This window comes from Takifugu rubripes, chromosome 4, assembly GCF_901000725.2.
Source record: "Takifugu rubripes chromosome 4, fTakRub1.2, whole genome shotgun sequence".
NCBI lineage: Eukaryota > Metazoa > Chordata > Actinopteri > Tetraodontiformes > Tetraodontidae > Takifugu > Takifugu rubripes.
The window spans coordinates 7,961,846-7,975,451 of record NC_042288.1 but is presented as its reverse complement, the minus strand read 5'-3'; the positions used below and the strand labels follow the sequence as shown (position 1 = coordinate 7,975,451).

Below are 13,606 nucleotides of genomic sequence, written 5' to 3'. Positions count from 1 at the left end.
GGTAACTGTGATGAGCATGCGTGGAGTATGAAAAAGATCTGGCCGAATCAAACTGTTTAAATATTAGGTGAATCAGCGTGAGTGCGAGCAGCTTTTGTGCCACCATATTTCCATAAACACTTATTAATCCCTGATGCTTAATTCTAACGGGTGAACGGTCAGATTTGTGTCTCATAAGATTAAACATGCGTCTTCCCCCGCCCTCTGCAAAGATAATCTGCAACAGATTCACACACAGCCGAAGCACATTTTCATTTTTAATCAGGAATCATAAACCTACAAAAATTCAGTTCATGTGACAATAAACAGGTCGACATCAGCACCTGTTGATTGAAAAGCTAAGAACAAAAATAGCAGCTCTCGTCAATTCTCTTGACTAGTACTCGACACGGGTGCCTAAATGGCTGACGGGCTGTGTCTGTGAGTGTGTGTGTGTGTCTGTGAGTGTGGGGGTGGCTGGATGATCCATGTTTGTGTTTGTTGCGTGCAAGTGTGTCTGGTTCGCAGCCAGTCCAGCGGCCGAACTGCAGTTTGTTTCTGTAGTGCCTCAGTCAGCCATCTGTGGCCTCGGTTGGTTTCTGCTCATCATTGCCATGGCGACCCATAACCGGTTGTCACAGCACCTTGGTTTCAGAGCTCCTGTCTGCCATCCCTCGCTCTGTCCAACTTTTGCCACGGCTTGTTGGTGTCTCCATCGTGGCGATTTAGCACTTTTTCCCCATCCCGGTCGCGGTCGTTACGGGGATCTAGTGTTCAGCAGGCGGACAGTCTTCCGGCCATAGTGCCAGTAGCTGTAGCCTGACGCTGCTGTGGTCACTGCAGTTACATACCTGTAAAACAATAATACATCTTGCTGTGATGTCCTCCACTTTTAGTTGCAGTAGCAGTGTTGAAATTAGCGTCGTTTTAATGGGAGACAACTCGATTATTTACTGGGGCGAGTTTAATATGAAGGTGACAGGTCCACAAGCACCTTCTGCAGATGTAGATATCACAACTCAGCCTCATAAAGCTTTGATTTAATGATTGATAGCTGTACTAGGAGCCTTGGGAACTCTGTAATTGTACCAAAGAGCTCATGTTAAGTCAACATCCTCCGAGTCAGTTTAAACTGATCTTATGGTCTGGTTTTCTCTCTCTTCCATCACCTTTGCAGCACTGCGCAGCTGTCAAACCAGCTAAAGTTAAAGCCGTTTTTTCCCCGACACCTCAAACATGTGAACTGTCAGCACAGCCTGATAACCTTCAGATCCAGGTTCCAAAACCTCTCTGGTATTTTAAAATGAGGCGGTGGATGGCACACCATAGCCCATAATGCTACATAACTAGGGTAACATTACATCAAAAGTCATCATATTGCAACTAAAATGAATCTATGAAAGCAAATGGACTGAAAAACAACAGAAAATGCAGGTTTTTGTAGCAGTAGTAAGATAAGACAGGCTTATCTCAACCATGAACAGGTAATCCATGCCAGTAACTGGTGGATTTGTGAGTAATTGCGCCATCTAGTGGTGTCATCAAACAAATACAAGATTTGATAGTTTCTCTCAATAAATAAGTCTTATTTTCCACTCAAAAACATACAGATTCTGGTTGTCATGCAGAAATTGTGTAAAAAATATAGGACCATGTGTGTGCAGTTAAACTCACACTATACACTATGCCACAAAAACTGACTTAATTTACCGGTATGTGATTATTCTAACCACTTGATCATAGTATAGGTATCCTAAAATACACCAAAAGAGTATGAAAAATAGTATGTGATTTACCATAAACACTGCAGAGGAACACTGTCGGTATACTGAAAGACTGGGCCAGCCAGTGAAGCTGCAACCAGAAGGAGCTGCACGGCTGTATTCACCTGTCGAGTAAGTCAAACAAACCAGTCAGAATCCAAAGAGGGAGCGTAGTTTAAATCTGGGTGTGTGTCGGTCACCTTGCTGAAAAGGGTGGGCTTCAGTTGTGCTGTGGTGTAGCAGGGGTTAAAAAACTTACTAAGGGTCACCTGCAGATGACAAAGAAGGGGACCGTCAAGTGCACGTTTCCTGTAAAGCCTCCACTTAAACATTCCCATGCTACACCTAACAAACTAAATTCAAAATTAACTGGAGTGTGTCTCACCGGTGGAGGGACAGTCTTGTATCTGACCCAGAAAACTGCAGCTATCAAACCGACATCTCTGCAGATCACCAGAGCCGTCAGAGGAGCTAAAGTTAAGAGCAGAGAACTACGACATCAAAAAAGGCACAAAAAAATGCAACAGTTCATATATGTAGAGAGAAGTACCTGGTATAAGTTCCGCATAGGTGAGGCTGACATATAAGACACTGATAAGAATCTTATCAGCCAGAGGGTCCAGAGCGCTGCCCAGAGCTGACTTTTGATTAGGCCAAGTCCTGGCGATGAAACCATCCAGCTGTGACAGATTAAATAAATTCATTGCACATATTAACACAAGGAATGACAACATTAGATTGTGTTTATTACCAGGTCGGTGGCTCCGGCCAACATAAAGAGAGCGAGGCTGAGGTGAAAGTGCTGCTGGATGATCAAATGAGCGAGGAATGGTGCCAGCACAATCCGACACACACATAAGAAGTTGGGAATCGTCCACGGATTCTCGTACTGCAGAAGATTGGTTGGAATACATGTCAAAGGCCAGGGATGCCAAAATATGCTGCAGTAACAAAGCAAGTAAAGCACTCTAAATATGCTCTTAATATTGAACGAGAGGGATTAATCTGTGAATACATTACTATTTACTTGTTCAATCCTCATAACAACATAGATCAAACATTTAGGAGGAAAAAAAACATGTAAATCTTGCCCTGTGGAGATCAGTGCAGTAACATTTTTTTTAACTACAGCCATTAGCTGCAGCTAATATATTTTAAGCTTGGCTGGGTACTCACTAACTCTTTGAACTTGAACAGCCCCTGTCCGGGTATCGGACTGGTTTCCTTCCAGTTTTCTGCCGGGGACTGGTCCGGTGTCTCCTTGGGCTTTTCGCTGCAGAGCCCTCGGGCTTTGAGGGTCAGCAGGGACCGGAAGCTGCCCACAGATCTCTCGCGAAGACCGGGGTAGGCAGAAGACAAGACTCCGCAGGCGGACCAGGAAGTCGTATTTCCCGGCAGCAGAATCCCAGTACAGCAAGTACCGGGACCGTTCCTCCCACTGAGTTTGGATACCCATGAAACTTTAAATGAGGGTTCTTTGACGCTTCCGTTGACAGGTGCGTGCCTGTGCCGCCATGCGGCACTTCTGAGCTTGCTCACACCCGCAGAGCGACTGGACACCAGCCGGTGAATTTTCTCTGCGGGGGAAATTCCCCGAAACCACATACTCACGATCATCACACGCGTCCCGCTACCGACCTGATGGTCCCTGGTCCACAGCACCCTTCATGATGAGGTTTCCACTTCTGACGGTCAGGGCCGACCGAAGGCCAACTCAAACCAGGGGGCTGCCATGTTGCCGTAAAGCGATACACGGGAAATGTCGCAAAGTTGACACGTTTAATTGCGCGACTTTTATTTTGAAAGGTTTCTCTGTTTTGCTACAATGTGTCAAGTTGCTTAAAAAAGAAAATGTTAACCTCAAAATATGGATTTTAATATATTTTTAATATTGCATACTGTACAGTAATTAACCACTAACTATCACACTATCGAGTAAGCTTCAATACTAAAAATATACTTACTGCAAATACAGAACTTAGAATATTTTCAAAAATAAAAGTATAGGCAAAGTATTATTTGGCTTTAACGATTGCTTTAAAGTAGTATATGTTGAACCTTTTTTCCTTTCAGAATTTTTTTTAAAGATAAGTGTACACCTGAAAAGAAGAGACAATAAAGTGCATTTAATTGACATCTGCAGTCACACGTGCAGGCATGTATTCTCTGTGCTCCAGTTGTCAGCATCACACAGTCTGCAGTTGGTACAGCTTTGGACCTTTCTTCAGCAGAAAACCCTGTTCATTCAAAGAACTCACCAGACCTTCAAAATCCATGACCTGGAAAGAACCCAAACACACCAAAACCATAAATACCATAATCAGACTGAAATGAAGCATCTTCATGACTTGAACATTGAAATATGTTTTTCAAATTCTTGAAATAGCAAGGCTACTTATCACATATGTGAATCGTTGCTCACCTTGATGTTGAGCTTGTCAGCCATAGTTCGAAGTGTTTGCAGGTCAAACTGCTTTTGATTGGTTTTCTGGGAATGCGAGTGCAGCGCGTTCACGAGTCGCTTTGCAGCGCTGTGCTGACTCATGCCTGAGCCAAGCTGAGAACGCCCAAAGTCCAGATTCCCCAGGCCGTCCGAGTATGTATCGGCTAAACTGTTCCGAGACAGGAAGAAGTAACCAAGCATGAGCACAGAAAAAAAATCTATAATACTTTCTCTGAGCAGAGTAATACTATACACTGTCATATTAATATTTCCGCACGGTTTATTGACCGTTACCTGCGTTTCATGATCTCCACCACATCCTCTGCATCACTTTTGGTTGCTGTTTCTCTGAGCTCCAAACGGGCTCTTGCCTGCCAAAAATGTTTTTTTTAAAAAAAAATCACGTTGATCGTTCTTATTTCTCCCGACATATGAGACTGCAGCAGATATTCAGCCGGTCACACCTCAGTCAATCTTATTAAAGATTCCAGCTGTCGTGTGGTGACGGGCGTGGAATCACCCGGGTGCGCCTGAGCTCTCAGCGACAGGTAGAACTCTTGAATGATCTGGGCTGCCTCCCGAGACAGCGAAGGATGGACGTACTGACGAGCGTAGCTGATGTATTTTCTTAAGAGACAGGGTGGAATGGGGTCTATGCTTTCACCTGGAGGAACCTTCAAAGATGTGAATTCACATTTTTGAGAGAATAACTGAGCGGTGTATTCCTTTTTAGAGGATTTTCCATTTTTACCTGCAAACGTTCAGACAAAGGCATGTCTGACTGCACTAATAGGATGGAAGTCTCCAATTCCGAGTTAGTCCTGGTGACTGTTGCACTGGTGGTTCTGGCCTTTCCTGCTCTGTTTGCCATCACATGTTCCGACAGGTGGCGGTCATGTGACTCATCTGGAATGTCCAGCAGGATGAAGATGACATCAAACCGAGACAGAATAGGAGAGCCCATTCTGAAGCAGAGAATACACCAACATAAAGTATAATACAACTTACATAAAAAAAAAAAGTGGCTTTAACTTACTTCAAGTTTTCAGACACAGTCTTGCCTCTGTTGTAATGGCCTCCGATGGGGTTTGCAGCAGCAATGACTGATGCCCTGGCAGGTAGAGAGCAAACTATTCCAGCTTTAGCTATACTCACTGACTGTTGCTCCATGGCTTCTAACAGAGCCTGCTGCTGGTGCCCCAGCTTATCAAACTCATCGATGCAGCACAGGCCTGGTGAGGAAAAAAAAGAGACAGAGTTGAAACAAAAAAGGAGTTTTTTCTCAACGTCAAAAGCACGAGAGCTAACGTATCATCAGTGTTGTCGATCTTTCACATCTGATCTGAAAATGTATCCGAAATGTTTAAACTGACTCCATTGCTGTGCAACAGGACTGTAGATCATTATCATATAGATCATTTTTCATACCCTGGTCAGCCAGTACCAAGGCTCCAGCCTCTAAAGCATAATCCCCTGTTGTTGCATCTCGGGATAAACTTACAGTCAGTCCTAAAAATAAAGACAGTGATATGACAAAATGCTGATTATTATTGATAATTCCAATAATGATGCTAATAATTATTATCATATAACATAAAGGCAACTACATATTACCTGTTGTGCTCGCATTGCTGCCGCACACATAGATGCCTCTGGGAGCCACATTACACACTGCCTACAAATAAACACGTGCAATATTGAGGTACTTTTTCTAAACCTTCACTTCTGAGGAAGTGCAGATTATTTAAGATGCTTCATGTGCTACCTGCAACATTTGGCTCTTTCCCAGTCCAGGGTCTCCAACGATCATGATGTGTGGGTCCCCCCTCACTGGGACGCTATTCTTGTCTGTGTGTTTTTGCCTGCCTCCAAACAATGCCAGAGTCAGCGCCGCCTTCACGAGCTACAAACAAAGAAGAAAAAAACATGGACTAAACATAACTGAACACTTCTGCAAAACAAATATGATTAGTATCAGTGAATAAACTTACCAAGTGGCCATAGATCAAGGGGCAAAGAGAGCTGAAAGATACATTAGTGAATTAACAGACCCCACACTGGCAGCCTGATGTTGATAAGCTGTGTTTTTGATAATGCAGTAATCTTACTTTACAATAAGTCTCAGCAGGTTGGGCTGGGACTGAATCTCCTGGACAGCATACAACTCTTTCAGAGTGAATTCTTCCCTTCCAGGCTGATCTTCGAGGGACCCTCCTGACCCCTGCCTGAACTTGGTCGGCTGACCTACACAAAAATGAAAAATAATACTTCTTTGCTCCATTACATTAAAATCATCAGACCCCTATCTTTTTTTGTTAAATCACACATATGTTCAGTACCTTTGTTGTTGCTGACTGAAATGGCCTCTAGGTAGATGAGGAACATACACTGATCTTTTTTCCCCCGTGAAATTCCTGTCAAAAAAGACAGGCACGGTTATACTCATAGTCACTGAAAGGAATGATCATGATCATTATATGAGTCTGTACCATCATTTGCAGCTCTAACTATTCCTGTCACAGTCACTGTGTCTCCAGGCACGCAGCTGTCGCACAGATCTGCGGTAAGGTGACACTCCAAAGTACGTGGGATTCGTCCAGTCTCTCTCTGCTCCCCAGCAATCAGCTCTTGGACCCTGAAGTAGCATAGAAAACCAGAACACTTCAATATCATAACAATTCTTAACTGTACACAAGAAAGTTTCCCTGGACCAATGATTAGCAAAATAGATGTTTCGATAAACCACACAATGCTGAACTTACTTAATGATCTGCCAGTCTACCGTCTGTGTGATGGGAGAACTCTGACAGGGTGTGAAAGAACGACTCCGACATCCAGGCATGCCACACTATGAAAACATACATATGCATCATGTGATATGAGTTATTTACATATAGGGTCAAAATCTGAATCCGTGTTTAGTTCTGCGCACCTTGGTAGGTGTTGCATACTTCCCCTGCTGAAGAGGAAGAGACTGCGTCTGTGAACACCCCAGGCATCTGAACGCCATCCGTGTACAGAGAGGTCTAATGCTGCTCACTCTGACCACTGTTCCCCTCACACACACCAACCGCCCGAACGCACTGGCGCGCAGCATCCGCAGAGGAGTGAGAGGTTCATAGTTAAACAGCCTGCGGATGATCGACGAAAACTGAGTCATGTTCATTCATGAGCAGAAGACCATGTACAGGAAAAGAACCCATTGCATTTGGCATCACCGTGCACTGATGTGGGGGATGTTGACGATTGGTACGGCAACAGGAAGTTCTTCTTCTTGTAACTCAGCAGCCTGATTCTCCAAATCAACTGTCAACACCTGAAACATGCACATTAAAACACTGTATTAAAAACAGATCTGACTAGCAGGCAGCATTTCTTTTTATCCCCCACTACCTGGTGGATAGCTAATCCCAAACAGTTGAGCATCAACTGTGGCTGTTCCTTAAGCGCTGTGGTCAGATCAGGAAGTGCATCACATACAGACTGGTCTCCAGTCAAATCTGCATAATCCACCAGAACACTGCCCTGGCGCTCTATCTCATCCTGTCAACAAATACACAAGGATTTAAATGATGATGATCACTAAACAGGGCTGAAGTCACCCAAGCAGAAAGACCGGTGGAAGGACCTTGTTATACAGGTGAATCTTGGAGGTGAAATATTTTTCAAACACTTTGATCTTCTCCACACTTGGTGAGCTTTCTATGAAGCCTGCATAGTAAAACAAACATTGAAACATACCACAGATGTGTGAAAAAGCCATTATAATTCTGTGTTTTTGCATTCCTAGATAGTTGCACACAGACCTTCAGAGAAGTAGAGCGTCCATCCTTTGTAAGGACACAGCACATCCAGAGTAGACTGACTAAGGACTACAAGGGTCAACAGAGACAGTTATGATTGAGCAGTCATGCTCAACATTGTATTGATTTACTTTTACAACTGTACTTTATTCAATACATTCTAAAGTAAATTTTTAGATTTTTTTTAACCTCTCTGAGTGTTTCCTGGCCCTCCCTGGGGATAACTGGCGCCTCTTGACACCCATCCTCCAGTAGATCCTCCCCTCCATGGTCTACCCCTCCATCCTCCCCCTCTCCATCCTCCTCCACCACCACTGCTGCTTCCTCCCCCTCCTCTCCATCCTCGTCCTCTCCATCCTCCTCCCCTCCATCCTCCCCCTCTCCATCGTCCTCCTCCTCCGCCACCACCACTGCTTCCTTCTCCCCATCTCCCTCCTCCACTCCCACTCATCCCAGTTCCTCCGCGGAATCCATCTCCACTCATTGCTTTTCCTAAGGAGAAAGGGCAAAAACTGATGGACCTTGTGAAGAATGTTTAAGCTGACTAAACACATTAACATTCAACACAAACGTTCAAAAGCTTTATAAAACAAGCTGACATTGTGGAAGATGTACTTAACGTAACTTCAGCACTTCTAATATATATGCAATCAAAATAAAGCAATAGATTTTCCAGTGGATAGTCACAATCATTTCATCTTATACGTTTTTACATTCGTGTGCTGACAGAACAAAATGACGTTCGTAGCAAACGTTAACTCAACTTCGCGTAATCGCTGACGAGTGGAAATCGGGGATACAAACCCTTTTTTGTCGTTAAAGAACTTCCTATGAAGCTAGAGTTGAAAATAACCCCCTAATCTTACGCAATGTTTACTTTGAGCAACCTGTCAAAGTTCCCTCCATCGGGGAAAGCTTCTTCTTCTGTGGTCAAAAATGTTTTCTCGCGCATGCACTGTCCCCTGGTGGCCAGTGTATGAATTACAGAGAAGAGCGCGGGTGCAAATGAACTGATTAACAACCCGGTTAAGGAGGGCATGAAGGATTGACCTGCAGGGAGACACACCTGCACCTCGTCCCTAATCTAAGCAGCTACTTAAACCCAGCTGGGATTTTGCCTGCTCCTTGGATGGTTGCAGCTTTCTAGTTTAATCTATGAAGTGCTGCTCTGTGCTGTTATTTTCAGAAATTGTTTTGTCACGATTGACTTTTATCCTTGTCTTTGCAGTTATGAGGTAAGATGTTGAGACAAACCCAATGGAGCATAGAAGTTACGTAGTAACTGGGAGGCTCAACGCTCATTGTTATTATTGGTTTTTTTTTGTCCACCACCTCATCAGCCCTGCGAATGACTCAAATAAATACAAGGTTTAGTTTGGATGAATGAATAAAACATTAAGTTCTAACATGTAAAATAGATTGATTGAATATTTGCAGGGATTCATTAGATCCTAGTGAGCTGGTACAACTTCCACCTCAGCACCCTGGATGGTGATTGCTGCAGGTTGGATCCAATAAGATCTCTAACCATCTCCTTGGTCTTTCTGACGTTAAGATAAAAGATGGTTATTGTCACTCCAGTCCACATGGTCCCTGATTCCTCCCCTGTGCTGGTCGCCCTCACCTCCTTTAACAATGCGGCACCCCTGTTCTGCTCCGGATTGTGTGGGAGACCTCGTTCTGAAGACCTAAACACTGGTCTGCACCAAGCTCCACTCACGATAGTTCCACCATAACAGCCTAGTTAATGCCTTAAGTAAGGTAGCTTACATCTTACAATATAATGACTAGCTGGTGCCTGATCCTGGTGTCAAGTGCCGCTATTCTTGTTTTATTTTATTTTATTTTATTTTCAACATGGAGCATCAAATCCAATGAATGTCTAAAACAAGTGGAATTAAGCTTAAGCGATGCCTCAGATGGGCCACACATGCATCTCCTCACACTCAAATGAAGCCGTCAGGTTGAGACAGAAGAACAAAGAGGAAATCAATACTTGAACCACTGTGGCCTGCAGGTTGGAGGTGGGGTGGGGGAGGGGTGAGTACCATTAACAGGTTTAATTAATTTACTTATTATTAGTTAATCATTATTTCCTGAGCAATATTGCCAGATAATTGTCTGTGAATGACAACCACCTAAAATATCATGTCCAAAGTGGAATAGGTTCTTTAGGATGTATCCTTTTTGAGGCTGTGGGGGCACAGAGTTCCTTCATGGAGATACTGGAGTGTCAGAGACAAGCCCCCGCCTCAAGCAACACCCCCCCCCCACACACACACACACACACCGTGACTGTCCACAGCATAACCAAGGCTTTGGACTAACTCTTGACGCTCTCACTGGCAGCAGCTCCACTTCGTTGCTGTTTCCACCCCGTGATGACCCGACCCAGCCACCACCACCACTACGGTGCCATCGGCAAAGTTGCAGGATCAGGTGGGGGTCAGTAATTACCACAGAGCAGAAGCTGTGAGGTCGTGGGGTTCCCACTCTGACCCCACAACCTCACAGCGGAGAGCGATTGTACAGGAAGTTAAAATAAAGAGCTCCCGAATCCTGCTGACACGTTCACCCCAACATTACTGGGAGCATTTGGAATTACTATTATGAAACTCAAACGTACAGTTAGCATAGTTTCAGTTGACACGGGAGTTCACACTGAAAAAGTTTCTCTCCTCCATACAATTACGAGCAGATTCGCTTGAACCAAATTTGTGAAATGCGCTCCGGCTAAACCCATTCAGTTACATTCATTTTTATTTCCCAAGAGGCGACAATTAGCTCACAACAATCGGCTCTTTAAAACAAGCGGATTGAGGCTGCAACGATGGAAAGAAACAATTACCCGGTAGTTTTTACAGGGTAGGGATGTTGCAAGGCAATGCATGTTGCTCCTGGTAATTGTCGGTAAAAGGGACAGGTCTCAACACCTTTTACTCACCAGAAAAGCTCGTCTGTGCTGTGATTTTCTGTATTTTTCTTTCTTTTTTTTTTGACCAATCCAACCTGAGCCTGGCAGTGGGAATGTACTTTCAGTGGACTCACTTTGACAGTGGAAGTTGCCTCAGAGGATTACCAGTCTTGCAGCTGTCGGCTCAATTTATCTCCTGGACCAATTGCTGCCTGTCTCCCGCTGCCTGACAAACCTTTAAAACGTTGAAAAGGGGACTAGAAGAGGACATGCTCAGGTGAGCGGAGTTAAGTAAAAACCATTTCTGGGGAGGCGAAATGTTAACAGGTCCAACAGAAATATAATTGTACCGCTGAAAAAAGAAAACTGTCTTTTTCTAAGCCCATTAGGAGAGCATGACTTTAACAGTTTTTTCTTGTGGTTTTGAGGGATTACTCCCTTTTTATTTCCCCCCTTGCTCTCAGGGGACTGACACTAAGCAGAGTGTTGCCATATGCTACTATGAAAATAGGAGCACGACTTGCTCCAGCGAGCTGACGATCCCTGGGATGAAAAAGGCCCAGTTACATCATTAAATAAGAGCTATCAGAGTATCAAAGAGAGTGTCGAGCTCCGAAACATGACTGTTATAAAGATAAAGCCGCGAGCCAGAAGGTGTAACAAACACGCCCAGGAGGGATGGAAAGTAGAGGACAATAAAGGCGGTCTGGGTTCATCCAGTCTGGAACCCACGGTGCACTCCATCAGCCAGATCCCTCAGCCGTCACCCAATGACCCTTTCAGTCACATGACACCAGTCAATGAGAGCATTTATCACTCCAGATCCAGCCGGAACACTTTGTTTCACTGCACTGATAAGAAATAAATGGTATGAGTGCGTTAAATACAAGAAAGAAATATGTAAGTAAGCAAATTCCAATTTAGGGAAATAAAATGTGCTCATAAGAACCATTTTCCGAGTCATCTTCCATATAAGTCTTGTTGGCACACAGTGGGTTGTAAAGCCAGAGGCACAGAGGAGACAAAACCTATCAATCAGGCTGCGTTTCCAGGCTGCTAAAGACGTTCACTGAGTGCTTCTCAAAGCCGTGCCGCTGCGCTGATTTCCCATGACTAAAGCAGATCTGAAAATCTGCATTCTGTCCTGTCCTCCTGTATTTGAGTCAACGACATCTGCTCCGTGTGTTTCACGATTAGAAGCCCTCCAAGAGATGCCGGCGGGGTGCAGCTAGTTTTATGGGTGTTGATCCGAAGCAAAGGCACAAAAGGGCATCAGTCCGAGTTGAAACAAAAATGGCTAAAGTCCGCTGCCATTAACAAATAAACTACATGGGTGTTTCTGTGATGGGTTCTAGACTCAGTCTTCTTCTGCATTTTAGCCCTGACAGCAGGTATAGCAGGAATCTATTTCTGTCTCTGAAAGGGCAGAATGAGTTCTTTTTGCGCCAGCAATGAAAATATCTCTTACGCTTTACGCTGTAAAATGCAGGACACTATTTATATTTGCCCTGCAGACACTGAATCAAACCCGGTTTATATTAATATCTAAGAGAAGGGAAATGAACACAATGATTAAAAATATATAACAGACCAGCAAACCAGACAAGGGAGCCATAAAGGGAAAACAACCTCCTCTCGTGTCCTGACGACTGGATAGGTGGAGGACCAGCACTGCGAGGGACCTCTTCAATTAGAGCTCATAGAGAAAGATAGATGCTGCTTAATGAGCCTCCACACCAACTCTGATTCGCGGCCTTTACCCAGAGACCACTTTGTTTTCATTGATAGTAACTGCCGAGGAAACTGACAGCCTGCCTCACTTTTCTTACATGGATATTACACGAAGCAGCCGTCATTAGTCAGCCGACATGCTGTTCGGAGCCAATTTCACCACATTGCCTCACCTATTCTGCATTTTTTTCATGCTACAGAAGTGCTTTGTGAGTCAGGCTGCTGCTGGAGCTGAAGGAATGAACTAAAGCTGCCTTTTTCTATTTCAGACCATCTTAGGCCCATGAAAGATTGCAAAAACCCACATCATGGTGCTACAATGAGCAGTATTGCAACTTTAGCAACTTGCAACTTGATATATACTTAAATAACACTTTGACGAAGGTCAAAATTGGGAAAACCTTCCTATAAGTAATATTGACTATTTGTTGTAAAATACTGTAAATAAATAAATAAATAAATTCCTGCATGCTTTCCTGCTTTTTTCCTGCTTAAATCCTCCAACTCTTCAGTTGGTGTTTTTATTTATTTATTCAGAAACACAACTAATTTATATAACAACTGTGTCATAGGAACATGTCATAACTTTTAACATAACTATTTTATATTACAAATGTATCATAGGAGCATTTAATATTTTTTAACATAACTAATTTATATAACAACTGTATCATGGGAACATCTAATAATTTTTTACCATGGCGTCCCATCCAGAGTGCTCTACGATGCTGAAGAGTATGACACTGCGTTGTTGCTGGTGTTGCTGTTTATGCCCACAAAGCAAGAGTGGAGAGTAATAAAGGTGTGACCAGAGTTTGATCGACTATTCACACGACAAAAGAGAAACAACTGCAACAAGGAGGTTTAAACAACTTCTGGAACTTTGAGAACCTGGAAGTACTTTGACACGAGAGGGGAGTCGAATGCACTACTGGGACTAGCGGGAGGCTCAGAGGAACAATATTGTAGAAGT

The 13,606-nt window shown here is 43.8% G+C and overlaps 2 protein-coding genes and 1 long non-coding RNA gene across 3 annotated transcripts; all 3 read right to left on the bottom strand.

Moving 5' to 3' along the window:
- Positions 1-244: 244 nt before the first annotated feature.
- On the bottom strand, positions 245-3,512 carry crls1 (cardiolipin synthase 1). The gene is made up of 7 exons (XM_003963844.3): positions 2,919-3,512; positions 2,494-2,631; positions 2,293-2,422; positions 2,128-2,213; positions 1,943-2,011; positions 1,776-1,867; positions 245-830 (listed from the first exon to the last, which is right to left on the bottom strand). The coding sequence occupies exons 1-7, from the start codon at positions 3,357-3,359 to the stop codon at positions 737-739; spliced, it is 1,050 nt and encodes a 349-aa protein (XP_003963893.3). The 5' UTR covers positions 3,360-3,512; the 3' UTR covers positions 245-736.
- Positions 3,513-3,607: 95 nt separating this feature from the next.
- On the bottom strand, positions 3,608-8,328 carry mcm8 (minichromosome maintenance 8 homologous recombination repair factor; the record flags this gene model as incomplete). The annotated part of the gene is made up of 20 exons (XM_011603070.2): positions 3,608-4,021; positions 4,165-4,354; positions 4,480-4,556; positions 4,650-4,859; positions 4,937-5,150; positions 5,222-5,417; positions 5,614-5,694; positions 5,800-5,860; positions 5,951-6,088; positions 6,177-6,207; positions 6,294-6,429; positions 6,525-6,599; positions 6,675-6,820; positions 6,948-7,033; positions 7,118-7,316; positions 7,404-7,501; positions 7,579-7,728; positions 7,814-7,896; positions 7,992-8,057; positions 8,178-8,328. Coding segments are annotated over 20 exons (2,481 nt in total), but the record flags the coding sequence as incomplete, so codon positions are not given.
- A 63-nt stretch (positions 8,329-8,391) lies between these two features.
- On the bottom strand, positions 8,392-12,141 carry LOC115249588 (uncharacterized). The gene is made up of 3 exons (XR_003888263.1): positions 11,852-12,141; positions 8,793-11,753; positions 8,392-8,480 (listed from the first exon to the last, which is right to left on the bottom strand). It is a non-coding gene; the product is annotated as an uncharacterized lncRNA (long non-coding RNA).
- Between the last annotated feature and the right edge of the window lie 1,465 nt (positions 12,142-13,606).